Source organism: Oreochromis niloticus, linkage group LG17, assembly GCF_001858045.2.
Source record: "Oreochromis niloticus isolate F11D_XX linkage group LG17, O_niloticus_UMD_NMBU, whole genome shotgun sequence".
NCBI lineage: Eukaryota > Metazoa > Chordata > Actinopteri > Cichliformes > Cichlidae > Oreochromis > Oreochromis niloticus.
In genome coordinates this window covers 4,753,295-4,771,392 of record NC_031981.2, presented here as the reverse complement: position 1 = coordinate 4,771,392, position 18,098 = coordinate 4,753,295, and the positions used below count along the sequence as shown (strand labels likewise).

General features: G+C 40.4%; 1 protein-coding gene and 1 long non-coding RNA gene across 5 annotated transcripts in view; one reads left to right on the top strand and one right to left on the bottom strand.

Annotated features, from left to right (window-relative positions):
• The window catches only part of LOC100705414 (copine-8), a 102,389-nt gene that overhangs the window by 74,846 nt on the left and 9,445 nt on the right, over positions 1–18,098 (bottom strand). For 2 of the 3 annotated variants that reach the window (XM_019347177.2, XM_003445078.5), the window contains exon 2: positions 811–851. In XM_019347177.2, the coding sequence (XP_019202722.1) occupies positions 811–851 (41 nt within the window). Of the gene's footprint in view, positions 1–810; positions 852–16,166; positions 16,279–18,098 lie in introns of those variants that run through there. The other variant, XM_005451767.3, reaches the window with a different exon arrangement.
• On the top strand, positions 5,389–8,566 carry LOC102079275 (uncharacterized). Of its 2 annotated transcripts, XR_003214565.1 has the most exons (5): positions 5,389–5,775; positions 6,864–6,978; positions 7,097–7,163; positions 7,747–7,836; positions 8,286–8,566. It is a non-coding gene; the product is annotated as an uncharacterized LOC102079275 (long non-coding RNA). The 2 variants fall into 2 exon arrangements; XR_266143.4 differs by lacking the exon at positions 7,747–7,836.

Here is an 18,098-nt window from a genome sequence, read left to right as displayed (position 1 = left end):
TTTCAGCGTCAAACTTCCAGCTTATTCGTGAACGCTGGCATCAGGTCGGTACTGCAGATCTGTAAAAATTTGGATTGGTGTATCCCTAGATAGTCCTCTTTGTAGCATTAAGAATAACTAAACAATGGAATATCAGTTTTAAATATCTTTTTCTTGGCATGAGCTTAGTTTTCATATTGGACAGCATGCAAGGTGACACTGAAGTATGGCTGCTTGAAGTAAATATGCTATGCCTTCTTAAAAAGAAACAAGATATTCAAGTACTTTTTTATGCAGTCCCTGCTTAAACTGTCTGCAGACACATTTGTCAACCCAGCGCTGAAGCACTCCTTCAACTTTATGCAGTAGCCCTGACAGTGTTATTACATTTATTTTAACTGTGGGAAGAGGAGCGTGAGAATTGCCGCCCATTCTGTGAATCTATAGGGAGAAGCTTTCAAGCTTTCAGGCTTTGTGTATTAGTCAGCCGTGCCTCAAGCCAAGACAACATATTTAGTGAGAAAATACACAAACACAGATTGACTCACAGCAAAAGAAATGAGCTTTGTTCATCTCCAAATTAATTGCTTATTTCATTTCTTTACAGCGCTCCCATAGCCCTTATTTTTCCCCAATTTTTTCTCATGTATTCCTAACATTGTTCTCTTTGTTTCCTTTCTTTATGCAAATCAAATTCAAAAGCTTACAGACACATCATGGAAATCATCAAGGAATCCCCTTTGTTTCCTCTTTATATTTCACTCACGCAGTGAAAAATATAAAACTAACTAAGATGTGTTCTTAGTGAGTGATAGAGAGGTGTCGTCTTACTTGGGTCTGATTTGGAGAAGGTGTCCCTATCCAGCAGGTTTCTGTGGAGACACAATATGGAAAATAATTAGAAACACAGTTGCCTTGGAAAGTGAATCCATGCTAACACACTGACTATTTATGTTCCCGGCTTCACATTGTGTTTACAGTAAACCTGCGAAACGTCCTGATGAGGTGCAGGAGTACAAAAAAATATAACATCCAAAGTGCTGTGTAACCACATTAGACACCATGCTGTGCATACTCCTTATAGTTACAGTTAACATATACAGTACAGACAAAGATAACCCGAGTAATTACAAAATGCAGCTTTTGAATGATGATTTTATTTATTAAGGGAAAACAATATCCAAAGCTACTTTGCCCTGTGTGGAAAAGTAACCGCTCCCTAAACCTAATAACAAGAACTGCAATCAGCTGTTTGCAGTAACTGGCAATGAGTCTTTTGCTTCGCTGTGGAGAAATTTTGAACCACTCTTCTTTGCAGAATTGTTTTATTTCAGCCACACTGGAGGGGTTTTGAGCATGAATGGCCTGTTTATGTTTATACCAAAGCATCTCAATTGGATCAAGTCTTCGTTTTGCTTTTTGAGACATTAAGAGGATCTGCTGGTCTGCTTTGGTTCATTGTCCCCGCTGCATAACCCAAGTGTGCATGAACTGATGATCGGCCACACTCCTTCAGGATTTCCTGCAAGTGGTCCTGAAGCAGCAAAGCAGCCCCAGATCATCACACTACCACCGCCATATTTGACTGATGCTTTGATGTACTTTTTATGAAATGCTGTGAAAGTTTCATGCCAGATTTAACAAGACACAAACCTTCCAAAAAGTTCAACTTTTTCTCGTCGGTCCACAAACCGACTCCACATTTTTCAAAAAGTCTTGGGGATCAAAATGTTTTCTTGGCAGATGTAAAACGAGCCTTTATGTTCTCTTTGGTCAGCAGTGGTTTTTACTCCCATGGCCATTTTTGATCAAGTCTCTTGCTTATTGTTGAATCATAAACTCTGACCTTAACTGAGACAACTGAGGCCTGCAATTCTTTAGATATTGTTCTGGGTTCTTTTGTGACTTCCTGGAGAAGTTGTTGTACCTGCACTCTTGGAGTAATTTTGGTACTCTAGGCTGGCTGATCCTTGAAAGCTTCACAACTGTTCCAGATTTTCTTCCTTTGTGGATAATGGCTGTCTCCATGGTTCTCTGGGAGTCGCAACACTTTATTTAAGTGATTTCTTAATTTGCTAGCTCTGGCAGTAATCAGGCCTGGGTCTGGCTAGTAAAACTGAACTAAGTTTTCCAAAAAAACATAGTGAATCCAAATTAATATGATTTATTAAGGAGGGCAATGACTTTTTCACATAGGGTCAAGCTTGTTTGGATAGTTTTTTTCCCCCTAAATAAATCAAGTTACTTGAAAATTGTGTTTTATATTTACTCTGGTATATTTTTTCTAGTATAAAACACATTTTGATTATCTGGAACATGTAAGTGTGACAAATATGCAAAAAATGAAGAAATCAGGAATCGTGGCAAATATTTTTTCACAGCACTACAAGAGACCAAACACAAACGCTTTACGTCTGGAAATGCACGTATTATTATCCTCCACGTCAAATACCTGAAAACCTTTTGATGGTTACATCAACAGTTAGAGAATAAATCCACAATAACAACACAACCGCTAGTTTTTACAACTAATAATAGAAGTTCAAACTTTTAATGGGAATTCAGTCTTTATGGTGCTTCACTCCTTGCTTCAAAAACACCAAGTTTGAGCTAATCTTCTCAGTGATGACTCATCGTAGTGCGCAGCCCTCCAAAGTTGTGTTTCAGCCAAGATGGGCATTAATACAACCATGAAGAATTTATCCCCCCCACCCTCCAACAAAGAAAAAAGCTGAGCTGATATAAAAACAACATGAGAGCTTATGATTATTTCTGATTTCTGAATAATAAGATCAAGGATGCTGAGGATAGTCGCACCTGGAGAGGAGAGAAGAAGAGATCAGAGAGCAGAACAGGACACGCAGGATGACTAACTTGTCACTTTGGTGAAATCAGCCTGTACAGAGCTCTGCATGAATAGCAATCTTCTTCCCAATCACTCTAATCCATGTGACATGCCCCGGCTGCACAAAGGGCATGAAAGATATGGATAATGTTTCCCATCCTTTCAATCCCAGGGCTTGTGGCAGACTTTTAAAGGCTCTAAGACAAAGCCCTGAAACCATCGACGGCTTAAGAGTATCAAGGCTTCGAGCTGCTTTCCAGTACCAGTGTTGCTGTCACAGTTTTGTTTCTTTCAGCTCACGTCTCTCTCTGTTGCTGTACTTACACCTCTCTGTCTTTCTGTCATGTGAACCTATCAACACAATCTATGACATTTTTCTCTCTGTCTAACTGTTGCCTTTGCTCTAAAAGCAAAAAAAAACAACCTCTTGGTATCCCGGCGGTCCTTCCTGCTTGTTTGCTTCTCAGTTCACTCAGTCGCTCATTTGAAAATTGTAGTCTCACTTATGTCAGAGCACTTACTGCAAATGTAGCACACATAATGATTTGTTGTCATTCTGACGCGGTTATTTGAACTCGAGTATGTCAAATTACAGGTTTCAGGTCAGATTTCTGTTTGAGTTTCCTCCCATAATCCACAGACACACAAATCAATTATATGTCTGATTGCTTGTTTTGTTGTCTGTCCATGGTGTGACTGCACCGGCCTCCCCAGTGACCATTTCTACACGACCACAACAATCCAGCTGAGATGTTTACAGGGCGGAAACAAGTCCACCCATAATCCTTCAGCAAAGCCTTGTTAATGACTGAAGCTACTCCTTTAGGTATAAAACACCGCGGTTACAATGATTAACCCCGTTCAACATAACAAGAAAATATCCTGTGGTCTGTTGCAGGTGAATACAAACTCTGTGTCTCTGATCAGCAAGTTTGTATATTACAAAAAGATTTAAAAACTTGAGTCAGATATTTTTATGTCTCCACAAATGCCACCATTCAACATGGGATATTTTCAGCAACACAAAATCTGCTCTTTGGCAGCATCTTTGTCGACACACGCCTAGACACCAGCCTAAATCTAGTTTGTCAAAAATGCGCTCACAGCTGAGCTGCACTAATTAGGCTAACCAACATTATTAGATCTCACATGTCTGAAAAATTATTTTTGCTAATGAATTGTGTGCTTTTAATTCTTTTTAGATCACTGAAGGTATTCTTGCTAATTGAAAATTAAAGTGTCAGTTTAATTGATTTTAAATGGGCTGCTTTTAACTGCATCAGTCAGCACGAATAATTGAGAATGATAAAAATGAGACTTTACTGTTAAATGACACAACAAATGTATTGGTCATAGTCCCTTTTACAGTAAAGTAAACAAGCATTACTGTTTTTGATCTAGCTGGTAGGTGCCGTTGCTTAAAAACCTTAGAAATTATCTTATTTTAGAAGACAACAATGAAAAACCTTTATGTTTTTAACTGAAACAAGCAAACTAAATATTGCAATTGTTCTGTGTTTTACTGGGCTTCACATGAATAACTCACTCCTATTTAGTTGTAATGAAAACATGCACTGTAATCTATAAATCAATCCAACATTGATTAATTTTGGAGGAAATGTCAAAGAGTGCAGAAATATAAATCCTCCTCAGGCCTGTGTTTGTGTTGTCGACAGTAAATAAAATCCAAGTACATTTATTTCCAAAGATTTTAAAGCAAATAAATTGGAAGAACCGCATGTAAAAAAAACTAAAATATACACTCACGACAACTACACCTGTGACTTTAAATTAGGGCTGTGCGATATGACCAAAATCTCACATCCCGATATAAGACATTTATCGTCCCGACAACGATATATATCACAAAAATTTTACATTTTCTGTCAATTCTGTGAATCTCGGGCAACTCGACTTGCGTGATGTGTTTTCATCTGGGCGTCGTGTACCTGGAGTCGAGTGTTTTGACCGATGCATGAAACTATACATTTTTAGGCATAAGTTGTAACAGCCGCTATTTTCTTTGCGAGTATTTATTACACGGCGTGCTGCGGGGAAAAGCCTGTTCTAACGTTTGAGGTTTATTTGGAGCACGTGACGGCTCTTTTTTTGCTTCTCATTAGTAAACTCTCTCCATACTCTTTCACGTGATTCTTGCATAGGTGGTAGAGGTTTGCCATGTTTGAGTCTGAGGTGGGGACCGGTTTCCTGCATAATTTGCATAGTACAGTTTTCTGGTCGGTGTCAGACTTTTCATAACCAAACCATGTCCATGCTACAGAGGTAGCCCCTCGTTTAGAAATAAGGTCCTCTCTGTTTGTCATCATTTCAGTTTATTTTGAAAAATCTCAACAGGATCTTCCGCTTTATTGTGAAAGGTTTATGTGGAAAATAAACAAGGGGACGGCAGAGCCACATGCTGTGTTTACCGTCGTTGTAAAAACAGTCGCTTATCCATCCGTAGTGTGGTTATTTTAAATATAAGAAAAATAGAGAACTTTAAGAAATAAATATAGCTAACACAGTGGCCATCAAAACAATGAAAAAATATTGCCGTAAACAGTTTATTTTGCGACACCACGAAACAAACAATAGCATAATATGAAGCGATAGACGTTTTCATATAGTCATCCGATACATATCGTTATATCGAACAGCCCTACTTTATATGTGCAGTGACTGTTGGTGCCAAACAGGCTACTCTCAGGATTTGAGAAACTGCTGGTCCACTGGGATTTTCCTGGGGTTTACAGAGAAGGGTCCGATAAAAAGAAAATATCAAGTGAGCGTCAGTTTTCTCGAAGAAAATACTCGTTGATTATCAGAGGTCAGAGTGCTTCCAACAGTAACTCAAAACCATTCATTACAACCACAGCACGTAGAAGAGCACCTCTGCAGCACAACTTATTGAAACTTGAAGCACATGAGGAGAAGAATGTTACTTGTGTCAGGTAAGAACTGAGGCTACAATTCACACAAGCACACCAAAATTGTTGCCTGGTTTGATGAGTCTCAATTTCTGCTGTGACATTCGGATGCTGGGGTCAGAATTTAGTATCAACATGAAAAAAGCATCCACTCTGCCTTAGTATTGATGTATTTTATGGTTATTTTATATTTTTTTCTCAATGTTTTATTTCTAAATCCCCTTAATCACGTAACAAAGCAACTAACTCAGCTTTGCCCTTTCTGAGCTCATGTATTACACTGATTATACCACTGCAAGCACAACTCATTTATTTGATAAATGAATGAGCTCATTTGAGGATTAGCACACACTTCTTTTTTTAAACAAGCAGTGCATCCGTTTTCTGAACCCTTAGGTAAACAGAGAGAAGCACAGGGAACACGGGGAAATAAATATCCTTACAAACAAAAAGAAAATAACAAATAAACAAAACGAATAAATAAGTAAGGATATGCTAGTGACAATTATATCCTTGCCCTTCTTCAATTCGTTCTGAAGTAATTGTGAGGCCTCACAGCAGAGCTGCTCATGCTCATTTAGCACAGTCGTTAACACTGTTTAAAGAATATTGAAAGACTCGCTTTTTTCTGATTTAGCTCATTCAAGATGGCTTCTTAAGACGTCAAACTAATCTTTATGTAACTATGGAGACAAGGAACAAGCCACTTTCACCGTGTAACTATGGTGGCCCTGAAAGGTCAAGTTTCATTTATTTTTGTGGCGTAGGCTAGTAAGGTTTACATTACCTCACAACAATTTGGCCTTCTGTCCACAGACTGTATATAAAATGGTCATTGCCAATTACTTCTAACTCCACATTTTGATGCCTCATTGTTAGTCCTCTGTGTGACGCAGTATTATCTTTTCATAGCCAGCATTGAGAATATTTGGATAAGAAGGTGAAGTGCTAAGTTATCCGCTAACGCTAGCAAGCTAGGTTAGCTAGCGACATCTCTTAATCCTGCAGGTGAACAGACACACATACCTGCTAATAAAATGCTACAATATTAAATATCCAAGTTCAATGAGTGTTACTATTTGTCAGCTAATTGCATTTTAATGCTCTTAAAGGCACCAGCACCACAGTCAACAGGCCAAGGTATGAAACGCAAGGCCTACTAAACAACTGACTACAGCCCCCTGTGTGGCATGCCCCTAACTTTAAAGATTAACCAAATCCACACAGGTGAGAGCTTAAAGAATTTTTTTTATGAAGGCAGATTATGCTAGGCTATAGTGACTAGCCATGTTTTTGTACAGGGCAATCATTATGCTATTTAATATTAAGTTGGACATTTTTACAGACTCTTAGAGGTGGACTGAGCTCGGCCTCAAGCAGCTGTTGGAACAATTGCAGTTTTTGGCACTAAGGTACACATCATTATTAGACAGCTTCATTATCTTGAGGGCACCGGAGTGCAAAAATGCTTTTTAATGCTGTAACGTTTAGCATTTTTAGTTACAGAGGTGCTCGCTCTTGGAGCCCTCCTCAAGTGGCCATTAGAGAAACTGCAGTTTCTGGCACTTTTGCAGTTGTTCCATTCCAGCCTTGTAGTTTGATGCTTGTTTCTCTTTTGCAAAGTGATTCATATTACTTTTGATTCATGATGTGTTGGTGACTGTCAGAAAAACTCAACAGAAACTACAGGAAGAGAACTGATGCATTTAGTGATCATTAACCATTTAACTTGGCACACTGTAACAGTACCTTTAGCTGGAATTACAGTTTCTACTTCTATCTGTTATCATTTCCTGACAACTGTATTCCCGACTCGCCACAAGGGTTCAAAGTGCAGTAGCATGACCATTACTACACATGCACACACAGGTGCTGCATGTAGTCAGTGTTGCACATACTAAAAACAAATGTGTCACAGCCAAGATCATAACAACAGAAGCAAGCCACAGTCACAGTGACAGCTATGTCATCCCGTGTCTGCTGTCACAATCACAGGCAGTGATGGTGAATGGTGAATCAACTCTTCTTCTTTCGAAATAAGTCGGCGCGGCCACAGCCTCCTCTCGCTGTAAGCAGTGTGGCAAGGTATAGCAAAAACAGCCCTCTAAGAAGTCTTATTGTGACTTTACGGGGGCTCCGTAAAACACCCATCTACGAATAAACCTAGACATCAGATGATGAACACACACATTTATGCTATAAAACACTCCCACCACTGCAATAATGTGTCACCATCTGTCTGGGAGTAATTTTCCACTCGGAGTTGGCGGTGTAGTTAGGGGCACATGTCCGAATAGAATATTCAAGAGTTGAATCTGAGGCTCTACAGACTGACTGCTGCTCAAAGCACATCACACATGGTGGCACTCCAAATGGGCTCCTGGGCTCCCCCTGCATGCGTATACTCTATGTGTGTGTGTGTGTGTGTGTTTTCGTATGTGTGATTACGTTGTCAGGATTTCCACTTCAGAGGATAATGTGAATGAGTCATGGCTCGCTCTTTTTCCTCTCGCTCCTTCTCTCTTTTTATCCAGAGGCAGACAGCGGAAAGCGAAAAGCTGCCATCCGAGTCACAGAGAGGTCTGCAGGAATAAAGACTCAAATAGTGTTTGTATTTTTAGCACAGAGTTTCCCAGAAACGCTCATCTCGTGGCAGCGATTTGAAATTTTGATTTCACGCTTTTATTTTTGTAATTTAAATGTTGTGCAATATTTTGCAGTCTACACTGTGAAGAAAGGAATAAAATTCTACCACTGGCAAAAAAGCGCACCTCTCATTCCCCTCTCAAAATATTGATTTCTACAATAAATTTCCCCGAGGCTTACCACTTTGGGTATGTTTACAGCTTCCTCTCTGTGTCATTCTTCTTCCCAAACACCACCTTTGGCATCCGCACTAGCTCCTAGTCATTCTGCTGCTGCACAGTGATGGAAAACTCATTTTCTTGATTCCAGATCACAAAACAAATCAGAAATGTTTAAGTGAAGGAAATGCTAAACCCTTCGGTAACTTAGTTACTCCTACATGTGTTCATTCGGGGGGGTTTTCTTTGTGGAAATACGGTTATTAAATAACAGTAATCTTTTCGCTACCTCAAAAGAACTGCTGCATAATAAATCCTGCATGCCCTACTAAAATAATCGAGATTTCAGCTGTAAAATTTACTTTTCCACTGATAAAGGTCACCTGGCCATTTTCCATGCAGTCACCTCTGTGGCTTTGTAGAGGTGATGGCCAGTACAAGCAGAGGACCACAGATCCTCCCAGTTTAATGACTGTGTTGTTGGACGCCTACATTTCTGCCTTTTACCAAAATCAAACATTTAAAGCTTCAGAATTAGTTAAATGACTACAGCTGTTGTTACTTTTCCTTATTTTTTGTACATGTATGCATGTTATGCTAATGCTGGATGTTCAGATTTATATTCATGCAGTTTTTTTTCTGTTCTGGTCTCTTTATGACATTTGTGAATGCAGAGATCCCTGCTATGTGCAGAAGCCCCACCCACTGGCTGTTCAGGCAGCCAATCAAAAGAAAGCTCTACTTAACAGGAAAGAGGGAAAAAAAAACAAAAAAACAACTGATGAACTGAGGACCCGACTGGTATAAGATCAAGGTTACCTTTAAAAATCGATGAGTGTAGGCGAGTCATTTTTCGTGGTTCATGTAACATCTGCTCAGGAAAAAATGCTTATTAAATACAAAACAGAAATGACTAGCCAACAGATAATGTAGCTTTAACACTGGTTTGGGGTTTTTTTATTACTAGATTAGAAGTGAAGTAATGAGAGGTTTCTCTTTTCTAATGTATTTCCTGCAGCCGGGACGCTGCACTAATTAAAACGCTGACATGCATCACTGATATGTAATTAAAAGTATCATAGATATTATTAATTTACAATTCATGTGACCACCAGTCCCAGTGGTATCAAATAAGCAATCACAACAAATCAACCTACAGCAGAAAAATAAATAATGAACTGCTCTGCTAACTCATTCATTATTTAAGCAACCTATTCCAAGCCAGCTAGTTAAGTTTAGACTCCAAAACTACTTAGTTTGATTTAGGAACTATTGTGGTTTGGGTTAAAATATGCCCGTGTACAACATTAACCTTCACACTGAAGACTTTCAAAGTATGTAGACAACACCAGTTTTTACCAATTCTCAGCAGATTTTAAGGTCCAAGCGATTAACTAAATGGTTAAAAAAATACAGCAAATTTGCCTGACAGTGATCTGCTGAGGCATCGTCTTAGTAACATCATGTATTGATCTCTGATTAATGTTTGCATTATGTAACGCTAACTTTACAAAACTTTACATTGTGAATATGTTACAGTTGTGTTTAAAATAAAACTGATGATGTGACATCATAATGTAAGTTCAATTATGTCTCTGTTGTGTTAGAAAAACACATCACATTTACAATATTCTACTTTTTTTGCAACATTGCAGAAGAGTCTCCGTGCAGATTGGTTACTTTGCAACCACAGAGCTAGAACATGACTGATCGAGGATTACTAAGACCGATACTATTATCAATATTTGTTGATTTAACAATAAAATCTTTCAATATTTTGGACGATATATTTTTCTTTTAGACATGAAACAAACAGATTTCCCCCACATTTTTTATGTGTAGTATTTTTTGGATTTGTTGGATTACCATCTGCCCGACTCTGCTTGCAATGAGTTCTATGGTTGGCAAAATATTCCCCCACAAGGGTGTTTATACCATCTGTCCCTTACTTTTCAGTTTTTCATTCATCGGGCCATGATAAATCCAGGTACTGATAGATCAATAAATAGCTACAACCTTGCAATAGCTCACCGATAGATTGCTCTGTGTAGAGTCTGACCAATGTTGTCACGACTGTCACGACTTACACACAGACTGGTTAGTTTGCAAGAACATGACTGATCGAGGAGCAATGTTGTCACGAATTACAACATTTGACCAGATTGACTTTTTAACATGCAGTTCTGTTTACTTTAGTTTCTTAAAATGTAACAAGAATCATATAAACAAAGTTTGTTTGTTTTTTTCATCAACTTAAGTCTCATGCTCTAACCCTCTGCTGCACAGTTTCAAAATACAACTCACATAACACAAGCAAAAGTCACAGGCAGGTATGACAGTGCTGATCTCAGACTGCTGTCAAACCATGCCTCCTCCCTCCTGGGGGCAAACGATAGCAGTACAGTCCCCTGCCATCCTGGCCCTGCCTCTGATGCATCACCTGTGACAGCTGTCAGTCACTGCAACAGGAAGGGGAAATCTGATATACCAGATGGATAGCAAAGACTATTTTTTAATGCTCATTTCCCACTTCAGCCTCCCTCTAAGCATGTAAAAACGCAAAGGAATAACTTTTTAAAAAAAGCATGGGGGAAGGCGGGGGAGAGGAGAGGTATGTCACTGTGACAGACACAGAGAGAGAGAGGGTGAAGCAGCATCTCCAGCTAATGTGACAGCCCTCTAATTATATGATGAAGCTTCAATGTGGGGTCAGAGGGGGGTTATTGCTCTTTGTCTCCTACCTACACAAACTGGAGACACACTCCTGTGAATTTGCTCATCGGGGGTGGTGCTGGTTGAAAGCTGCATGATAGCAGGAGTGTGGGGACAGTTACCATGGCAACTGCCGAGAGCCAATTGGGGCCACTTGACTGAGTTGACTGACAGTTGCTGTATTGCGTTGTTTTTGCACCCGACTCAACGAGCAGAGGGATGCCATCGGTGCTGAGATACGTGTGTCGCTCACCTTCCCCACCTTCGTTTTTCTCACCTCCACTCTCGGGTCTCAGCCTCCCTTTCCCCTTCCCTTTGATCTATTTTCTTCCACCCCTCCGTCCTTTTCCCACTTCCCCTCTTCATCTCCCCCCTCCTATTTTTAAATGAGCAAACACATTCCTAGTGCCGGCTTCAGAGGCCGCGTCCCTGACAGTGTGTTACCTCTACAACGCAGCAGCAAAACCCCTTGGGAACCTTGCAAGCCTGTCCAATGTTACAGAAATAAATTGGGTTTTTAGCCCACTCGATGAGGGCAGAGAGAGGAGAGGAGAAGAGAAGAGAAGAGAAGAGAAGAGAGGAGAGGAGAAGAGAGGAGAGGAGAGGAGAGGAGAGAGCACTACACTGGGAAAAATACAGGTGTTGAGTGAAAGAGTTACATACTGAGAAAAAAAGAAAAACAGCAATCCATCTAATTAGCTGTCCCAAACTGTGAAAGCAGCAGCAAGCGGAAGCTTTTGTGTGTGTGTATGTGTGTTTCAGACTGTGTCTTAATCTGCTCTATTTCTGTCGTGTGGACTCTATTTGCAGTCCAGGCTTAACCACGGGCACAGAGAAAGAGAGAAAAGTTGAGAGGGAGAGTGTGAAAAGAGGAGAGGGGTTTAAAAGCCACAGAACATGGAGGTGCAGAGAGCAGCAGCGGCGGCGGCGGTGGCTCGAGCTGGAGCTCTGAGGCGAAGGTTTTCTTTTTCTGTAAATGATGCCATCATCTCACCCCAAGTTTTCTTTTCAAATTTTCAATTTTGGAGCCAAAAACAGGAAATCCAAGCAACCTTGTGAATCAGTATTTACGCTTGACTTGCAGTTTTTGTTTTTCCTCAGTCAGTTTAATTGTCTAATTAACTTAAGAGTTTAAATGCCATTTTGGATGAAGACTACTGTGAATTTAGACAAAATATTGAACTTTTTGTCATTTTATCATCATCATTTTTCAGATGAATATTATTTTTGCTGTCGTCACCTGCCTCTCTAGTTGGTGCCATAGCACATTTTGGCTGTCAGTTATTGGTAACACATTCAACAAAGAGAATTTTCCACTCTAAATTTCAAACATGGGTTCATGTAAAAATAACAATTAACAGTTTCCTACCATCCAGTATTTAAAAAACATCTGCTTTAACAGTCCCATGTTATCACACATTTCCATGACACCTTACAGTGGAGAGTAATTGTTTAACCCGTGTGCAGAGTGTGCCTTATGTCAGCCTCATTATGGTGACTTTACGGTCAATTACATGACATGATGTGACAGCAGAGTGAATGTCTTTTTCCAGGACAGGGACTCCTGGAAAAAGACTGAAATCCCACTGTATGAATGAGGAAGCAGCTCCTTTGAGCTATACCGAATGCCCTAAACTTTTTATTAGTATACTTTAAAACTTAAAACAGTGCTCCACTTCAGATTAGAAGGCTAGATTAACTGCTCCAAATATTCCTGCTGTGATTCAACAGAATTTCTGAGGTTCATTCGTTTCAGGTTAGCATCCACACCACTGTGCAGAAACTGTTTACACATTGGTCTGGCTGAATAGTGTTACTCATTTTCTAGATAAGTACTGTTTTCCACCTTCCTTAATCACAACTTCCCATCACATAGAGTGAGGCGTTGCCATGTTAAAACGATAGTTGCTGGTCTTCTCTGAAAGTCAGACAGTCTAGTTGGGAGCATCTTTTGGGGGCGTTTATAGACGTACAAGCTGCCATTTCACCTATACCATCAGAGACGCAGTTATTCTCCACTATAGTCTGGAGGACACAGTGTCCATATTTTCTAAACAGACGTTCAAATTCCAATTCGACTAACCGCAGATGAGTTTTCCACTTTGCTCAGTCATTTTAAGCAAACTTTGGCTGAGCCGAGCAGCATTTCTGGATGTTTACATGGGGCTTCTTCAGTCCACAACCTTGTTCTAATCTGCGTTCGTGGCTGCACGGTGACCTGTGTTCACAGCCAGTGATTTCCTGAGCCCATGCAATGACTTCCATGACACAATCATGCATTTAATGCAGTGCTACTTGAGGCCCTGAAGATGATGATCATCAAATACTGATTTTCAGCCTTGCCACTTGCAAACAGAGATTTCTCCAGATTTTTATAATCTTTTGATCACATTATGCACTGTAGATAATAAGACATTCAAAGTTTTCACAATTTTACACTGAGGAACATTAGTGCAAATTCTTTTTCCAAAATTTGTTACTTCTGTGAAACTAAATCTCTAAGATGCCCCTTTTATACAACGTCATGTTACTCACCTATTGCAAGTTAACTTAACCAGTTGCAAAGCATTCTTCTTTTTGGAGATACAAAATGGTGTCAATTAGTAAGGAAAGTTTTAAACATCTGGCTGACTAGTCTCAAATATCCCCACATTAGTGTTTTTTCTGTAAAAATAATCGTCACTCGCTCAGATGCAGAACACAAGTGTGTCTTATTCTGTCTCCACTTTTCTAACCTCGCCTGCCCTCAACTGAGCTTTTACAGATCTTGAATTATTCTCCAGTCCTTAAATCATTATCCTTCATCCTTACTGCAGTATTATTTATTCCCAAGTCTCCTGTTCTTATGGGAGATGGGGTTCTCTCACTGAGAGTCCTGAGCATTAATTCCTGCTCTGTTTACTCCTTCTTTTCTCCCTAACTCTCCCCCTCTCTCCTTTCTGTCGTTCTCTAGGTTTGACCATGACCTGAATAGGCTTTGTGCAAACTACACCATCTCACTGAACTAGTTACAATTACACACATGTAGACACACACAAAACCACACAGGACATCCTGTGTATGGTCCAATGATTTTCCAGTTCAGCTACTCCCGATGTACACTGCCTCACTGATGCACAACCTGTACTCACATGCACAAATGAACAGGAACTACCCAATTACTGTATTAATACTTCAGATTTAACAACTCTTCATCCATCAGATGAAGTCATGTCTTAAAGAGTCAGCTATAAATACATGAGAACAGTACTGTACACAATTCAATCATGATTGCATAATCAGTATGAAAAATGGCTACTGAAGAATATAGGTGGGTTTGGGAAGTCTTTACACTTATGTACATACATTAGACTGTCTATGCATGAAAAGGGTGGGGAAAAAAACATCTTACAATGTAAGATGTGATTTTTCACAACTAACTATGCTATCCATAAATATCCAAATAAACAGAGTATGTGTTGACAGTGTAGTGCCACATGGAAAAACAATTACTACCAATCCTGGCATATTAAAGGAGATCTATCGTGCTTTTTCTTTGACTCTGTCATGCATTTACAGTTACCGTGGCTAATGCTCATATTAGTTTTGAACAGTAACCAACAAGTAACCACTGAGTCAAAAGCTGAGTCAGGCTTCAGGTTACTCTAAATGCTCTGTTTCACTGTTTTCTTCCCCATCTTGGCCTTGCATTATGTCATAGAGATAGAGGGCATCTAAGGCACACAGCTCAGGCTGTGAGCACAGATGCCCTGCCCATCTGCTCCATCAGCCAATCAAAAGAAGGCTGGCTAAAAAAAAAGTCTCAAAACTACAAAAGCACAAAAGATGAATAAGAATTTCTTAAACTCTGAAATATGGCCCACAATAAAAATAAACTGAGCAAGACAGGACCTGTTCAAGCAAGCATACCAACAGCTAGAAGGAGCAATAACTTATCTACGGGTTTAACATCAGTTTTCTTATAAATGCAAAAGCAATTCATTTATATATTATATATAAACTGGCACAAACGGAATCAAATGTAACACTTAACAAATAGAAATGCTAAAAATAAATCAGAAAGAATTCTTCTTTTTCCTGTAAGTGCAGACCTGCCAACCCTGAGCCGAAAAAGCCACCGGGAGCTGGGAGCTGCTAAAAGACTCGAGTGTTTATGCTGCAGGAAACCTTTTCACCTCGCTGGGAGTGCTCTCATTAAATGTTAATACCAAAAATAATGCTTAATGGAGCTTTAAGGGCTTGCACCGAGAAGCGAATTCTCCTATTATCGCAAGACTGCTGACAGAGAGGAAGGCTTGGCAATTTTTTTTCTCCCCAACAGTCTATTTAAAAATGAATCTGTAAACACTAAAATGGTTTAGAAATCATGGGGTTTCCATCACCGCGGGATTCACTTACTGAGTTTATGCGCGTGTGCGAGTGTGTGGCCACGCTTAGCAACAGACCAGGAATATTCTTGGAAACACGTGGAGTGAGAGGAAACAACTGGGCATGCTCAAACGCTCTCAACAGGTCGCTGAGCACCGAGCTACAGGTACCTGCTTCTTGTCTAGCTCTCCTTTGCCCCCCTTCCCCCCTCCTTCATTTTTACTGATTTATCCCCCCAAAAATTTCATTTGTTACAGAGCGTGAAGTAAAGCACATGCTGGCACAATCAATGCCCCCTCCTCACGGTTTCTCCCTCACACACACACACACACACACATATTGAAGGAGAGCATCAGCAGCTTGTATTCTCTCTCTGCTTCTCTAGGAGGGCTGCCCTAATTCTTCCTGACAAGGGCTGGGAGAGCCAAGAGAACATCTCCACACACACATAAACACGCGTGCCGAAATGTGCCACGCCACTATCACTCACGCACAGCACACAGCTACACATCTGTGCTAGTGGCATTTTACCTTAATCGCCTTTGTCACCGCTTTCAGTGCAGTTTAGTCCAACTCGGCTAGCTTTCTCCATCAACACATGTCGCTGGCCTACGTATGACCGCAACTGCTAAAAAGGAACGAAGGTCAAATGTTTTCATCCAATTGAGAGCGGCCGAGCGTGACGTGCTTTGTCTGATAATATATATATTAGTTTTAGATCTTTACGGTGCCGTGTTGTGTTATAATACAGCAGATGATAGCCGAGGCTCGATCAGATAGAAATTCCTTGTGCTTGTGTGACGTGTTAGTGTGTTTGCGACTGATTAGCGGTGTGTAATTTTCCATGCACACGTAGCGAGGCTACCTGGAGCTGGTGTGGGGGATAAGAGTGAGTAGGTGAGGAGGATGGAGGCATTTCTCTTTCTTTGTGCAGTGCCAACCTTCTTCCTTTCCCGTGTGTGTGCATGTTAGCATCTGCCTGCTTGCAGTGTTATCAGTGGTGGGGGGGGGTCAGGCTTGTGTTTGTGCATGTGAGAGAAGACATGCTTGGATGTGCAGGCTGAAGCTGGGGGCTTCTACATGAGGGAGACAGACAGGGAGAGCGGCAGCATCCCTGGAGGAATTCAAGCAGCCTCTATGCTATGTGACCAGGATGGAGATGACTTCATTAGGCCAGTCAGTTTCTCTCTCCCTCCCCCTCCTTCTGTCTTTGCCTTCCCCTAGCTGTACATAAGGCTGCGAGGGAGATCTACTGTATGTCAAGTAATCTTACTTGTCAAATAGTCCAAATCTGGGTCGCAATAGCTTGGCTTGTTGTGTTTTTGTGAGACAGCGTGGAAAAAAAATCCCAATCTGATACAGCCACTTCTCCATCCAGATATCAAACACACAAAATGTCAAAAAAATCTAATTGGCCAGGCAGAATCCACAGGACATGTTGTGATTTGTTTTATTTTACCTTTATGTCCCACAGGAGGCGACTGACATCAGTGTGGAAATAAAATGTCAGAGCATCAAATGTGACTGAATTTTATATGTGTGTGCTGAAAATGTCATCAGCTGTCTGACTGATGGAGGGGGGGCACAAGGCAGCACAAATGCCTGCAAGAGTGTGTGGGCAGGCGCGACTGGTTAAACACTTTGAAATGCATGTGTGCACATACAGTGTGTGTAATGTAGGTGTCAGCCCATATGGAGTCCTTCAGCTGAAAGGCTCCATATGGGCTTTTTTTTCTGTACATCTAGGGAGTTGCTGATGGATGACTTTCCTCTTCTCTACTGTTCTTTGATGGACCATTGAGACGGTGCTTTTATTGCCTGTTTTGACCAGAAGGTCAACAGGTCTTACTGCACTTTAGTGGAGACTGAGTCCCAGTCTCCACTAAATAGTTTCAGGAAAATGACCTCTTAATGAAAAAAAATCAGATATAAAATGACTAAAGAACAGCTAGGAGCATGCGAAACAGTCTAAACATCAAGTATAGAGTCAGCCGAGTCCATAAAGTCAAGCTCAGCTACAGTCCCAGCAGATGATTACTGTGATCTGCTGTATATAAAAAAGAAAATCTCAGCACATGTTAACATTTTCATCTCAGTTCCAGTTTTGAATTTTGAATGGATAAAATTATTGCTGTTTTGCATTCATTGTTTTTTTATATAGCTACTGTTTCATCTGGTTTTATAAATCAAGTGCACCCCTTTTCCTTTACAGTGCTGCAGAACACAGTGCCTCTTATAGGAAGGAGCCAGCAGAGTGAGCAAAGGCGAACTCACAGTTTAAGTAAATGGAGGCACTAATCGGCAAACTCCATCTGGAAGAAGTAAAAGGTATCTGCTGTAAAACGTGTTGCCTGAGGCTGCGTTTCATTTCCAGATCTTTCAGTAGCACTCAACTGAGGCCTTATCAGGGTGTTAGCTTCACTCATCCAGTGCAACTACCCTGCTGGTTTATGACCATTCACA